The 14,646-nt window shown below is 54.3% G+C and overlaps 1 protein-coding gene across 7 annotated transcripts in view; it reads right to left on the bottom strand.

The window, feature by feature from the left end:
- The window catches only part of UNKL (unk like zinc finger), a 45,430-nt gene that overhangs the window by 8,809 nt on the left and 21,975 nt on the right, over positions 1 to 14,646 (bottom strand). For 6 of the 7 annotated variants that reach the window (XM_057528532.1, XM_057528537.1, XM_057528531.1 and 3 more), the window contains 2 exons: positions 10,488 to 10,550; positions 3,916 to 4,093 (listed from right to left, as the gene is read on the bottom strand). In XM_057528532.1, coding sequence (XP_057384515.1) covers positions 3,916 to 4,093; positions 10,488 to 10,550 — 241 coding nt within the window. The remainder of the gene's footprint in view (positions 1 to 3,915; positions 4,094 to 10,487; positions 10,551 to 14,646) is intronic. The other variant, XM_057528533.1, reaches the window with a different exon arrangement.

Here is a 14,646-nt window from a genome sequence, read left to right as displayed (position 1 = left end):
CCTCCGGTCAAAGGCGGCCCTGTCCCTCTTCCCTCCCCTGCCTGGGGCCACCTCCTGGCCCTCCCACCCTCCATGGGAGGCCGGCAGCCCCTCCTGTGCCTGGTCCACACCCGGACACAGGTGACTTCTGCAGTGCTCACCTGCAGACGCCCCAGCCATCCCCCAGCACGGCCACACTGCCTCCTCCTAGCAGGAGTGGCCCCACTGCAGCACTGGCTCCTTATCAAACCGCACACAGGTGCCTCCTTTGAGCTGGTGCACCGGGGCCCACATACTGAGCAGAAGCCCAGCGGAGCCCTCAACTCCTCATCCCCTGACCCACACCAGTTAGGGCTCCCAGCTCTAGCCATCTCTGCAGGCTGCCCCCTCACCCCGACCTGCTCTGTCCCAGGAGTAACCTTTCTGTGATGCCAACCCCTTCATGTCCTGAGTCCTGCCTCCCAGAAAGGATGTACTACTCGGCGAGCCAGTCCACACTTCCCCAGCAGGACCCTTTCCCACCCTTCCCCTCCCCACCCCAGCAATGGCTCCTCCTTTGTCTTTAAGGCATGACACTGCTGTGGGATACAGCCAGCCACAGCTTCCATTAGCCCCACTAGTCCTGAGAAAACTCCTGCCTAGCCTCCAAAACCCTTCTCAGAATCACCCCCTGCTCCATCCCTGCATGTCACCTGGACTGTGCGGTCCAGCCCAGGCCTGGACCACTGCTGGCCGATGTGCAGACTCACCCACTGACAGCAAGCACCCTGACCCGCCCACTGCACGCCTGACCTGCCACCACCACCCATGCTCCCTGTGCTGGCCTGGCACATCTGCTCTGCCTGGGGTCCTGAGCTCCCGTCCTGGACATGCTGGTCAGGAGGACCTGACAATATGGACTTAGCCCTTCGCACCTGGAGTGGTGGGATCAGGTTAGGGGTGGTCTGCTTCAAAGCTGGCAGAGTTCCAGAAACATTTTTTGAATAACAAAGGCACATAAAATGAAGGAAGGGATGGACGGATGGATAGAAATAAACTGAGTACAGGAGCCTTTTCTCACCTTGAAGTGATTTATCTCATCCCACTCCCCCACCCCCACCCAATGACTCAGCATAAAGGGGCACCCCTGTTGCCCTGCCCTGCTCAGGTGCAGGCAGGGCACAACAGGGGCCAACTCTCACCTGACAAACCACAGCCTGTGTTGCGGAGGCGGGGGTTGGGGGGGTGGCGGCGGTCACTGGCGCTCCCAGGAGGTGTCCTGGCCCACTTTTTCACCAGCACTATATCTCTTATCCTATTACACACCCCACTGTTCCCTGAGATCAGACCCAGGTCTTCTGAGACGTTCTCTTAAAGGAAGAACTAACTTAACACTCAAAATCTATGTGAACCCAGTTAGGTAAACTGTGCCATGTGACCCGGAGCCCGCCTTGCCAAAGTACCAGTAACCGCCCAGATGTTAACGAGCAATTAGCTGAAAGCTGCTGAGTAATGGCCCTGGCAAAGCTCGGTTTCCGACGTGACACAGCACATTCAAGAGGTGCCCAGGTCCCCAGGACCATGGGACACACGGGAACAATGCACACAGTCAGTGCTCGAATTAGAGGCCAGAATGGGGAACCCGTGACGTGGGGGTGCTCCCCTGCACCCACGGGGAGGGGGCAGGATGCCCCCTGGCGGGCTGTCCTTCCCCTAACTAGAGGATGGAGAAGCACCTGGCAAACCCGCTCACTGCTGGTCTGAGTTTCCGACAGTGCAGGCGGCGATTCGATTCGCAGCAGGACAAGGCAGGAACCCCGTCCTCATCGGGGAGTGAGAGACCCACCTCCGCTAGGCGATGCAGGCTTCCCTGGAGAAGCCCGCGGCTGGCGCCCACGCAGGGAAGCAGCGGGCGCCTCTGCAGAGCAGGTTCCTAAAGGGGGGATGTTTGTATTCGCCTCATTCCGCAACCCCGAAGATGTTGGTACCAACCCCTGGCTGTCACACCTGGCCCGGGGCGCGGGTACCGCAGACCGGTAAGAGGAGCACCGGGAGGGGAGGGGAAAGATCGGGGGGAGGGGAGGAGGGGGAGACGCACCTCACATGGGAGCGGATTTGGCCCACCTGGAGGGACGGGAGTTGGCCCACCTGGGGAGAAGGGAAGGCGCACCTGGGGCGGAGGAAGGCGTACCTAGCAGAGAGAGTTGGCGCACCGCTCTGTCTGCAGCTCCGGGTAACGACGACCCGCACCCTGACGGCGCGGGACTGACGATGCTGACTCACCGTCCCAGCGTCCGGCGCCCCGCACTGCTGCCGCCGCCACCGCCGCCGATTCAAACACGGCCCGCGCCCCGCCCGGCCCGCGCCGGCCCCTCCCCTGGTGACGCAAATGTTAGATCGACCCGCCCCCGACTTGCCCCGCCCGGATGACGCAAGCCTCGGGATGCCCCCGCCCCCGACATACTCCGCCCCACACCGGTGACGCAAGCCTTAGGCTGCCCCGCCCCTGGCCCCGCCCCGTCGCACCTGGCTGGCGCTGTGCGGGCTGGTGAGAGTGTTCGGGCCCCGCGGCTCCCTGTCCTCGGATCCCCGCGTCTCCAAGGCCCGGTGTATGGGCCCCCGGCGGGGCACGCCACCTCCTCTTACCAGCACCTGCCCCTACCGGGGCTGCGAGGCGGCGTGCCGGGACCCCGGACCCAGGTTGTGCGAAAACCATCGCGGGGCCGGGCTGCTTTGTTCAGGTTAAAGTGGGGTCTCCGTGGCAAGTCCCGAGCCCTGCCGCCGGCCGGTTGCTCCTACCCTGCCCACCTGCCGCGGCTCAGGCCGGACCCCACTCAGGTAAAACACGCTCAACCCAACGCCATGCGGGTCAGGATGAACAGGCCGTGACCCTGCCCTCGGAGGTCACTTAGAGTCAGCTGCCCACAGCCCTGAGGTCCCTCCACAGTCGATCTAGTCTTTCCACCCTTTGCCAGCCACCCGGCAATGAACTCCGGAGGTTCCCGCCTGTTCATATGAAGTGGAAGGCAAAAGAAAGGAACCTGCCCAGTGGCCCTGAAATGATTCCACTGAATCCATTAAACACAGAAAATCTGGAACCAGCACCTGTTTATTTCAGAGTTTACCCCTTCTATTCATGCAGCGCATTAGTAAGGATACAACCTGAATGAAACTACATGGAAAAACAATCCAGTCTACACCTGTTAGCCCCAAAGCAGGTGGGGTGTGCACTCTGGGTCCTGGGTCCCAACAGCAGAAAGGCCAGCTAGGGCCCTCCTCCTGGGGCCAGAGGGCAGTTCTGAGGATTCCGTTACTTCCCAAAACTGGCTAGTATTATTGGTGCAGCCAGGTGCACCCAGACGTGGCCTGAGAGGGCCAGGTGACCCGTATGGCCCTGGCAGGCACCGTCTTGCCCGCCAGCTCCACTCTTCCCTTAGCTTTCACGACAGCCCCAACCTGGGCTCTGTGCCTCCATCCAGCTGCCAGACAGGTCCCCCGGGTCCAATCACACCAGTCATCAGTCCACAAACCCTCAAGGACTCCCAGCGGCCAAGGACCCCTCTGCAGCCGGTAGCCGTGCCCATGCCTTGTGACCTCATCCCCGCTCCTCACCCTTGTCACCGTCCCCCGTCTTCAGGTGCCCTCACCACCCCTCACAACCCCCATTTCTCTGAAGCCTCCTGTTCTTGGTGGTCTCAGGCTGGGTGGCACTGCCCGCCCTGCCTTGCCCTGTGGGGCCCGTCCAGCTGCCCCGCCTGAGGGCTCCTCATCCCCTCTGCAGTCCAAGGCCCCCAGCGAGGCAGTCATTTCCTAGACCACGGGCAACACAGCCAAAGTGGCAGGTGACCGAAAACGCTCTTCTACAAACTGAGCATGAGCATACACCATGCATACTGGAAGGCGTCAAGGGAAGTGCAAAGAGGCGTCGGGGAGATGGGAGCAGAGCCCCGGACTTACCTGGGACCGCCTCGACGGCGCTGCCAGTGGGGTCAAGAGGGTGGGCACGAGCCGAGACAGTGGGCAGAGCAGTGGGCGAGGAGCCGCCTGAGCCAGTGCTGGATGCCAGGCTGGATGCGAGGCTGGAACTCACACTGGGAGCGAGGGGGTGACCCACTGCCAACACCGCCAGGTGGCCCTGTGCAAAGACATAACAAGATAAGCCAGCGCCCTGCTCGGGGACAGCAACGTGATGGCAGCACAGTGACAGAGAATGACAGAATCGAGACGGATGGGCTGGCCTACTTTTATCCCCAAAACAAAACAAAGAAAGTTGACTACTTTTCCAGAGATTCTAGAGGGGCTTTAAACATCTGGTTAGTTACAATAACTGTGACAGCAGAATCATGAGCTGTCGATCACCCAGGGATGGGAACAAATGTATCCAGGGCGTGTCCCATCTAATGATGATAATAAGAATCATGATAATAATGATTCAGAGAAGGACATTCACAAGCAGATGCGGCAGCCTAAAAACAACCCACCACAGACGTGAGCAGAAAGCCAGCACTGCTTCTGAAGACGTCAATAAAATAATCCTGTGAGGGGCTTCCCTGGTGGCGCAGTGGTTAAGAATCCGCCTGCCAATGCAGGGAACACAGGTTCGAGCCCTGATCCGGGAAGATCCCAAATGCCGCGGAGCAACTAAGCCCGTGCGCCACAACTACTGAGCCTGAGCTCTAGAGCCCACGTACCACAACTACTAAAGCCGCGTGCCTAGAGCCTGTGCTCCGCAACAAGAGAAGCCATTGCAATGAGAGGCCCATGCACCGCAACGAAGAGTAGCCCCCGCTCACCGCAACTAGAGAAAGCCCGCGTGCAGCAACGAAGACGCAAAGCAGCCAAAAATAAATAAATAAATAAATAAAATTTATTAAAAAAAAATAATCCTATGACCTCGTTACCCAACAAAAGAAAAAGATTGGGGCAATTCACATTATCTTTACTTGATAGATTAAAAGAATTGGCACAATTTTGGATGAATAGCCAGTAACGTGGAGGGCACTGTGCACAGAAAAGGATGTGATAAAAATGAACCAGGACAGACCTACGAAGTCAGACCTCAGGGCTTTCCACATCGTACACAGTCATGTCTGGGTGCACACTCAGAGGTTGCTAGGAAATCAGGAGTCAGAAGCTATACTAAAATGAAATGGTATGTCATCTGGGTTTTGCCTCAAAATAATATAGGAAAAGTTAACCGTGGCGGGGGGAGGGAAGGGGTGCTATAAGACCAAGTGCAGGAGGTGGGGTTCCTAGTGAAATTCTCATAATAAAAAGGAAAGTCACTGAACAGTGTGTAAGAGACCAATCTGGCACAGAATAGCTTCTCCGAGCAAGTGTTCCCAGCCCTGAGGCCTCCTTCTTGGCGTTCACGGTCTACCCCCAGCAACTGGCTTTGCTCAAGAGAGGCCCCAGGTGACAACCCATTGCTCCATGACTGCAGAGACCCTGGGACTGATCACCATTGTATGCTTGAGACTAAAACTTAAAAATAGTAACTCAGGGCTTCCCTGGTGGCGCAGTGGTTGAGAATCTGCCTGCTAATGCAGGGGACACGGGTTCGAGCCCTGGTCTGGGAAGATCCCACATGCCACGGAGCAGCTGGGCCCGTGAGCCACAATTGCTGAGCCTGCGCGTCTGGAGCCTGTGCCCCGCAACGGGAGGGGCCGCGATGGAGAAAGGCCCGCGCACCGCGATGAAGAGCGGTCCCCGCACCGCGATGAAGAGTGGCCCCCGCTTGCCGCAACTGGAGAAAGCCCTCGCACGAACCGAAGACCCAATACAGACAAAAATAAAATTAATTAATTAATTAAAAAGAAAATCCTTAAAAAAAAAAAAAAAATAGTAACTCAAACTACAGAGGTCTGGAGAGCAACGTCCCCCAGCTCTCCCTGGGCTTCGGCTCAGAGGTGGGCCCACCTGCCCATCCACAACCCAGCTTTCCATCCCTCCAGCCATGGGCAGTGTGACCACAGGCCTTCCTCCTCTCTCCCGCTGCAGCCACTGCCCCGTCCCCGGGCGAGGTAGGAATGGCAGGAACCTACCCATGGCACTGCAGACACCCCATGTTAAACCCCACGCATGGAGCCTGGCTGGGAGCTGCCATGACTTCACCCACCCAAAAAATTCATACTGCAGGAGCACGTGCCCCCTTGAAGACATCAGGTGACACTTTGTCCTGAAAATCGATGACAACATCCTGGTTGGTCCTTTCCCTGAGGCCACCCACGGTGGTTACAGATGTACCAGGATGGGTGGAGAGTGGGGTCTCTGTCACCAGGGGAGCCAGACATGACACAGCAAAATGGGGGGCCATGCCCCTCCTTACGCCAGCTTTGTCTGCACGGTTTCTCTTTTTTCGTGGTAAAATACACATAACATAGCATTGACCATCTTACCACTGTTAAGCGTACAATCCAGCAGCATTAAATACATTGACAGCTGTGCAGGCATCACTACCATCATCTCCAGAACTTTCTCATCTTCCCAGACTGAAACTCTGTCCTATTAAACACTAACTCCCTACCCTCCCCGAGCCCCTGACACCCACCCTTCCATTCTCTGTCTCTATGAATTTGACAGCTGCAGGGACCTCATATAAGCGGGATCATACAGGATCCCACTGTATGGGGTGGGGGGCATCCCACTGTAGGGCCGCTCCTCGCAGCATGTAGAATCTTGGTTCCCCAACCAAGGATCGAACCCTCACTCCCTGCAGTGGAAGTGAGAAGTCTTAACCACTGGACTGCCAGGGAAGTCCCAGGATTTGTCCTTCGTGTCTAGCTTATTTCACTGAGCATAATGTCTTTGCTGTGGACTGAATGTCTGTGTCCCCCCAAAATCCGAATGTTCAAGCCCTAACCTCCAATGTGACTATATCTAGAGATCGGGCCTTTAAGGTGCCAGGTTAAATGAGGTCATAAGAGGGGGTTCTGATCCGATAGGTCTGGTGTCCTTGTAAGAGGAAGGGACTCCAGGGATGCACAGGCACAGAGGAAAGGATGTGCAGGCACACAGCAAGACGCCAGCCGTCTGCACCACACCTGCCTACACTTTGATCTTGGATGTCCAGCCTCCAGAACTGTGAGAAAATAAATTTCCGGTATGTTAGCCAGCCAGTCTAGTGTTTTGTTATGGCAGCCTGAGCTAACACAGTCTTCAGGGTTGACCCATGTTGTAGCATGTGATGGGATTTCCTTCCTTTTTATGGCTGGATAATATTCCACTGTATGGATGGACCACATTATGCTCATCCATTCATTCGCCAATGGGCACTTGGGTTGCTCACACCTTCTGGCTTCATGAATAATGCTGCTGTGAAAATGGGTGTACAAATACCTCTTCGAGACACCGCTTGCAATTCATTTGGGTATATACCCAGAAATGGGATTGCTGGATCATAAGGTAATTCTATTTTTAATTTTTCAAGGAAACACCATACTGTTTTCCACAGCGGCTGCACCATTTTACATTCTTACCAGCAATGCAAAAAAGCTTCAACTTCTCTACATCATTGCCAACACCTGTTATTCTTTGTTTTGCTTTTTTAATAGCAGCTGTCCCCTAATGGGCGTAAAGTGGTACCTCATGGTGGTTTTGGTTTGCATGTTCCTAAAGACCACTGGTATTGAGCATCTTTTCATGTGCTTGTGGGCTATTTGTGTATCTTCTTTGGAGAAATGTCTACTCAAGTCCTTTGCCCAGTTTTTTAAAAAATTTATTTATTTATTTTTGGCTGTGTTGGGTCTTCGTTTCTGTGCGAGGGCTTTCTCTAGTTGCGGCAAGCAGGGGCCACTCTTCATCGCGGTGCGCGGGCCTCTCACTATCGTGGCCTCTCTTGTTGCGGAGCACAGGCTCCAGACGCGCAGGCTCAGTAGTTGTGGCTCACGGGCCCAGTTGCTCTGCGGCATGTGGGATCCTCCCAGACCAGGGCTCGAACCCGTGTCCCCTGCATTAGCAGGCAGATTCTCAACCACTGCGCCACCAGGGAAGCCCCTTTGCCCATTTTTTAATCAGGTTGCTTGTTTTGTTGATGTTGAGTTGTAGGAGTTCTTTCTATGTTCTGAATATTAACCCCTTATCAGATAAATAATTTGCAGATATTTTTCCCATTCCATGAGCTGTCTTTTCACTCTGTTTGTTGATAGTGTCCTTTGATGCACGAAAGTTTTTAATTTCAATGAAGTCTCATTTATCTATTTTCTCTTCTGTTGCCTGTGCTTTTGGTGTCACATCCATGAAATTGTTGCCAATCCCAAAGTCAGGAAGCTTTCCCATCTGCCTGTTTTTGAGTAGCAGAGACACACTCGTGTGCTAGGGGAAGCTTGGGGTGACCTGGGGACTCATCAGACTGACAACTTGGAAAGCCCGCCTGTTCGCTGAGAACTGAGTCCTCCAATTGCACTGCTCTCATGGGGTGACACCACTGGCTGCCTCTCAGGGTGGGACAGAGCGAGTCCTGGAGGGCTGGGGTCTGCGCACTGTGGACACTGTCTCCATGGTCTCGGAGCCTGGACTCTGCAGCGATGGGAGGCCACAGCACGGAGCTGCTTTCCTCGGCAGGAACCACCAAGTGCCGCCCGGCAAGCAGGGGGTGTCTAAGGAAGCGGCCCCCTGGGAAGGAAGACGGACACTGGGGAGTGGGCCGGGCTAACCAGCGAACTGAACCGCCTCAGTTTATCAAGGAAAACACCACACGCCCTGTGCTCCCCACTCTGACCCAATGATCGAAGCCCCAGAAACAAGAGCTGCTGCTGAGGCCCAGGGACACGGGGTCCTGCAGCCGCCTCAGAGGAGATGGGAGGTCCCAAGGACAGGTGGCCAGCATTCTCCTCCAGCCAGAGCGGACAGCGCCCACATGCAGGGAAGGGGTCCCCGGAGCAGCAGCCGAGCACCGTTCACCCGAGAGAGCCACCAGGCTGGCCTCACAGCCACGGCATCCACTGGGCATTCCAGCCAACCCTTCAAACACAGCGGGAACCTCGGGGGGTCCCAGGGGAAATGCTGGGACCAGCTAACCTGGCCTAGGGGCCCTCTGGCTTTTCAACCGGGCCTGGCTTTGGGACAGGACAGAGGGGGTCTCTGGGTGCAGGTGAGTGCTGGCTGGTGGATGAACTTGGCCAGTCTACTCACAGCGCCCAAGGCGGAGGGCGGCTCGCACACTGGGAACCTCCCGGCCCTCTTGGGCTCCCCCGCCGTGAGCCCCACTCCTTTTCAGGCCCTTCCTCCTCAGCCCTGAGACTGCGGCCACGTACCCTGTTGGCTACACTACTGTTAACATTTCATGTTTCAGATTCTTAATGAACAACTTCTCGATTTCAATGTCTTTAAAAAAAAAAAATGACAAGATAACTGGGTTGTATTTTTACTTTCAACCACCCTGCTGATTTCAAAAATGTGCTTCAGAAGCTTCTAATGGAAAAAAAGTGCCTGAACATCTTGCTCTGAAAAATCCCCCAGGAAGTACCCTCAGGGCACTAAGAAAACCAGAAGAAAAGGAACTGTGAGGGCCTGTCCACTTGGGAATTTAAAATAAAGCTCAGAGCAGAGACAGGTGACAAGCGGCCAGAGTGAGTGCTCGCTGCGCATCCCGCCCAGCCCAGGCCTTCCAGAGCGTGTAAAGCTCCCTCTGTCTTTTTACAGTGACAGGAAAACAAGCATCCTTGTGTCCAGAGAAAAAAACCTGTTTCTCCAACAACTTGGTTTACCAAGCGTACAGGAAGCTATGTCGCACAGAACAGAGAGAAAGGGCCTGACTCAGCAGAAGCCTGGGGTGGGGGGCACGGCGGGAAGCCCCCATGTAGCCTCCCTTGGAGGAGAAAGAATGCGTTGATCACTAGTTCCTGATCACTAGTTCCCTCAGAGGTGAAAACAACTCCAGATTGTGACCCGAGAGAGGGAGACCAAGCCAGGCTCACCCTGGACGCTGCCGTGGGCTCAACTGTGCCCCCAGAACTCAGATGTTGGGGTCCTGACCCCCAGCACCTCTGAACGGGACCTGCTTAGAGTCAGGGTCTTTACTGAGGGAATCAAGTTAAGACGAGGTTGATAGGGTGGGTCCTGATCAATAGCACTGATATCCTGATGGAAAAGGGACCACTGGAGACAGACACAGACACAGAGAGAAGACGGCGCCTGCAGGCCGAGAACGGAGGTCCCCAGAAGGAACCAACCTTGCTGACGCCCTCGTCTCCAACTTCGGGCACTGGACGGAATCACTGTGTGTTGTTTAAGCCTCGGTCTGTGGAGCTTTGTCACGGCTGCCCCGGGGGCACTCACACAGAAGGGCCACGAAGGGCACCTCTTATTTCCCCGTGGGGAAAACTTTAAGAGGTTTTGGTTCTGTTGTTTCCAAGGTACGGCACACTTTTTAAAACATTAAAACAGATGACTTTAAGAAGAATATAAGAATGTAGCTGTTTTACAAATGGATGTTAACCAGGTCACGGCGTGAGTCAGGGGTAAGTGACGGGCTACACAGGCAGCGGTCTAGTCACAAAGAGAACGTGAAATCTCGCCTCGGGTAGTACCTGCTTACTGTCCTGCTCGCTGGCCTTCTGGCTGCCTTCAGCAGGTGAATCTCTCCGCTTTGCCTGCAACAGAAAAAGCACTGGCTGTTGGAAGAAAAAGCAGCTGATTAAAAACACACAGAGACCTAAGCTTTGCTCGGAAGGCAGAAAAGGCCAAGGACTGGGACTTCCCTGGTGGTGCAGTGGTTAAGAATCCGCCTGCCAATGCAGGGGACACAGGTTCGAGCCCTGGTCCAGGAATATCCCACATGCAGCGGAGCAACTAAGCCTGTGCGCCACAAATACTGAGCCTGCACTCTTGAAGCCTGCAAGCCACAACTACTGAAGCCTGCGCACCTAGAGCCTGTGCTCCTCAACAAGAAAAGCCACCATAGTGAGAAGCCCGCGCACCGCAACAAAGACCCAACACAGCCAAAAATAAATAAACAAACAAACAAATAAATAAAAGGGGGGGGTAAGAAAAGGCCAAGGACTGAAGTCCATGAAACAGAAAGGCTTTCAAATCTGCTGCCTCTGCATCAGTTTTTTTGGATTCCAGTTCCTACACCTGATGTGGATCTCTGCGCTCCTGGCTGGTCTGTGTGAAGGCAGGTGAGAGCTCCCTGAACCCACAACGGCGAACCCCAAACAGAGCCTCGCAGGCAGGGCTGCATCTCCAGAGCCGGGAAAGTCGTGGAAAGTCCAACACCTGAGGCAGATGATTTCCTGGAAGGCTATTCTCTGCCCTCCCCCTTTCTGCCTGGAGACAGCCTATAAATTTCCCTTCATAAAGGCGATCCCTTCCCTCCCAAGAGGAAGGGAACAGCTTAACCACCTGAGAACGCTAATCACCCAAAGGACTGCAGGAGGCTGAGCCTCACAACAAACTAAAATAACCCGCATCTTCCCTTATTTCCCCCATATCTTTACCTTCCCAAATTTAGTTCCCTGTAAGTAGAAACCCCTTTTGTTTTGTCACTTCTCCACAATTTATCGCTCTTTGTTAAAAGGGTAGTTAAGCCCCCAGGTCTAGCCTCCAAATGCATAAGTAATAAACATTTTCTCCAGTTAATTTGCCTTTGGTCAGTTTAATTTGCGGGACCCCAGACACTAAACCTAATGGATAGAGGGAACAGTTTATTTCCTCTCCCTCGCATGTAAAAATCCTGACTCCCATGAGCCACCTTCTGGGGAAACTGCACGAGGATGGCTTTGCCTGCAGAGCTCAGAGCCTGTACTCTCAAGTCAAACATAAGCATGAAAACTGCACCAAGGGACTTCCCTGGTGGTGCAGTGGTTAAGAATCTGCCTGCCAATGCAGGGGACATGGGTTCAATCCATGGTCCAGGAAGATCCCATATGCCACAGAACAACTAAGCCCACGTGCCATGACTACTGAGCCTGCACTCAGAGCCCGCGAGCCACAACTACTGAGCCCACCCGCCACAACCACTGAAGCCCACGCACCCTAGAGCCCATGTGATGCAACTACTGAAGCCCATGCGCTCTAGGGCCTGCATGCCACAACTACCGAAGCCCATGTGCCTAGAGCCCGTGCTCCACAAGAGAAGCCACCGCAATGAGAAGCCCGCGCACCACAATGAAAAGTAGCCCCCGCTCGCCACAACTAGAGAAAGCCCACGCGCAGCAACAAGGACCCAACACAGCCAAAATAAAAACAAAAACAAAAAACAAAACAAAAAAACGGCACCAAAACGTTCTTTAGATCTGAGTATTATTCTGGTTTTTGTGCCTAATCTTATGATAAGTGAACATGAACTTGTGGCGGTGGCTCAGGTCATCCCTTCCTTGTTTGATTTCTGGATTTGTAGGAGGACCCAGAAGACTCACAGAAGGCAGAGAAGAAGCCATGTCCACACAGGCCCTGACTGGGGCCCCTTCCTCCTGCCTGATGCCCAATGCCCAGCTCAACTCTGAGCCCGTCCTGGTTTCTCTGGTTTCCTTGCATTCCTTTCACCCAGAAGTGACCGCCTCCACCCCAATTTGGTTGTTGGCCTCCGAAGGCCCTGACCAGGGACCTGAGACCCTCGCTCTAAGGAGAAGCTACATTGTGAAGAAACCACGTTGTCCTGAAACAGCTCTGCTCGCCTTCAGGATAAAGTCCCAGAGCTCCTGCGTGGGGCCTTGTCCCCGTCCAGGGTCCCTCCTGACTCTTCCCTGTGCCTGCACCTGTGCTGGGCGGGCAGGGGAGCTCATGCTCTGTAACGTCAGCAACCCACCATCACACAGGAGCTTTCAGGTGCGCTGAGCAGGCACCTAGCTGTGCGTGAATGTTCTGGAATGGGGCAAGAGGGAGGCCGGTGAGAGCAGCTTGCCCCGGACAGAGCACAGAGTTCTTTCACTTAAGTTCAGTTCTGCTGTCAAAGGTGACTGAGATTCAGGAAAATAGGGAAGGGAAGCTGTCCTCTATTCCTCACCCCCACTTTAAACGAAAACGGTTCGTTTGGGACAGCAAGACCCATGCTGAGGTCCGAGCTTCTCCAAACACCCCAATCGATGTATTCCCTTAGGGTCACGACCAAACCACATGGCCCTGAACCCATGCCCAGAGGCGGCCCGAGCTGACCCCAGCGCCTCAGATCCCACATGATTCTTGGATGCTCAAAATCTATTTGAGCGAGGCTTCCCTGGTGGCAAGTTGAGAGTCTGCCTTCCAATGCAGGGGACACGGGTTCGAGCCCTGGTCTGGGAAGATCCCACATGCCGCGGAGCAACTAGGCCCGTGAGCCACAGTTGCTGAGCCTGCGCGTCTGGAGCCTGTGCTCCCGCAACAAGAGAGGCTGCGATAGTGAGAGGCCTGCGCACCGCGATGAAGAGTGGCCCCCACTTGCCGCAACTAGAGAAAGCCCTTGCACAGAAACGAAGACCCAACACAGCCATAAATAAATAAAAGCCATTTGTTTAAAAAAAAAAATCTATTTGAGCATGTGCTGAAAATGTCAGGCAGAAGGGCGAGCCAGTTCCCAGTTCCAATGTCGTGATCCTCCAGGGGAAGACTGGATGTTTCGCACTGAAACACTTTGCTTGAATCTTTTTAAGGGAAACTTTGTAATAGGGAAGAACAAATCTGACTCCATATTGGACTGTTTCTTTTGCTTTAACCTTTGTATTCTATTGCTTTTGCTACAAGTTAATCACTAAAAGAATGTTGCCTATAGCCTGAAATACACAGGATAGCCCATTCTCAAAGTTCTGACCTTTAAAGGTTTATCACTTTTCCATTCATACAGAGATAAAAAGTTGCAAAACAGAGCATAACATTTATCTTGTTGGAGGTTTATAGGAATGTGACCAGACCTATGTAGACAGCTTTGAGAACAAAGGATTCCAAGAAGTTTGCAACAACTAACCATACCCCCTCCCCTTTTAGTACAAAAGAAGCCTGAATTTAACTGGGTTCTTTGGGACGCTAGTCCACTGTCCTCCCGGTCTGCTGGCTTTCTGGATAAAGTTGCTATTCCTTGCCCCAACAACTCATCTTTCGACTTATTGGCCTGTCATGTGGCGAGCAGTACAACGGACTCAGTAACTTCTTGGAGGATTTTAACTTCTCCCTCAATTTCCAGTCCTGGCCTTAGGCCCACCTGAGTGAGTTCTGTCTCACATAAGGACGAGCAGAGGTGGTGGCCACACGAGGCGCTGCTGTTCATTCTGAAACGGTTACACTGACACACTCGCGTCCCACCTCAGGGTAACTGAGGACCTGTGAGGTGGGCGAATCGAGGTGCACCCTGCCTAAAGCAGCTGTGGGGCTGGGAGCCTGACCCGGGGAGCAGGGTGGGCATCACCCAGGAGAGCAGCCCAGCTCCCTGCCTCACCAAAGGAACTCAGCTGAGTCTGAAGCCAGACATGAGAGGCAGCACGCAGAAAGGTTGTGCTAAAGCCACGGCTGGTGAAGAGGAAAAACTCCTCTGTGACACTCGCTACCCGGAGGCAGCGCAGACCCCACAGGCTGAGGGCTGTTCCACGAGACACACCTGCACCTCAGACGCCAATCCAAGTCCCAAGTTGTCACCTGTGCGCCTGACCGATCAGCTGTAAACCAGGGTTTCCATGACCCCCTCCTTGGGTTCCATCTACAATGGAACCCAAGCCATTGTACTATAGCTCACAGAACTCCAGGAAACACGTACAAGGGCTCGCAGAACTCAAGGAAACA

The sequence above is a fragment of the Balaenoptera acutorostrata genome, chromosome 15 (assembly GCF_949987535.1).
Source record: "Balaenoptera acutorostrata chromosome 15, mBalAcu1.1, whole genome shotgun sequence".
NCBI classification, from domain to species: Eukaryota; Metazoa; Chordata; class Mammalia; order Artiodactyla; family Balaenopteridae; genus Balaenoptera; species Balaenoptera acutorostrata.
Note: the sequence above shows the minus strand (reverse complement) of the source record. Positions and strands in the feature narration are given on the sequence as shown.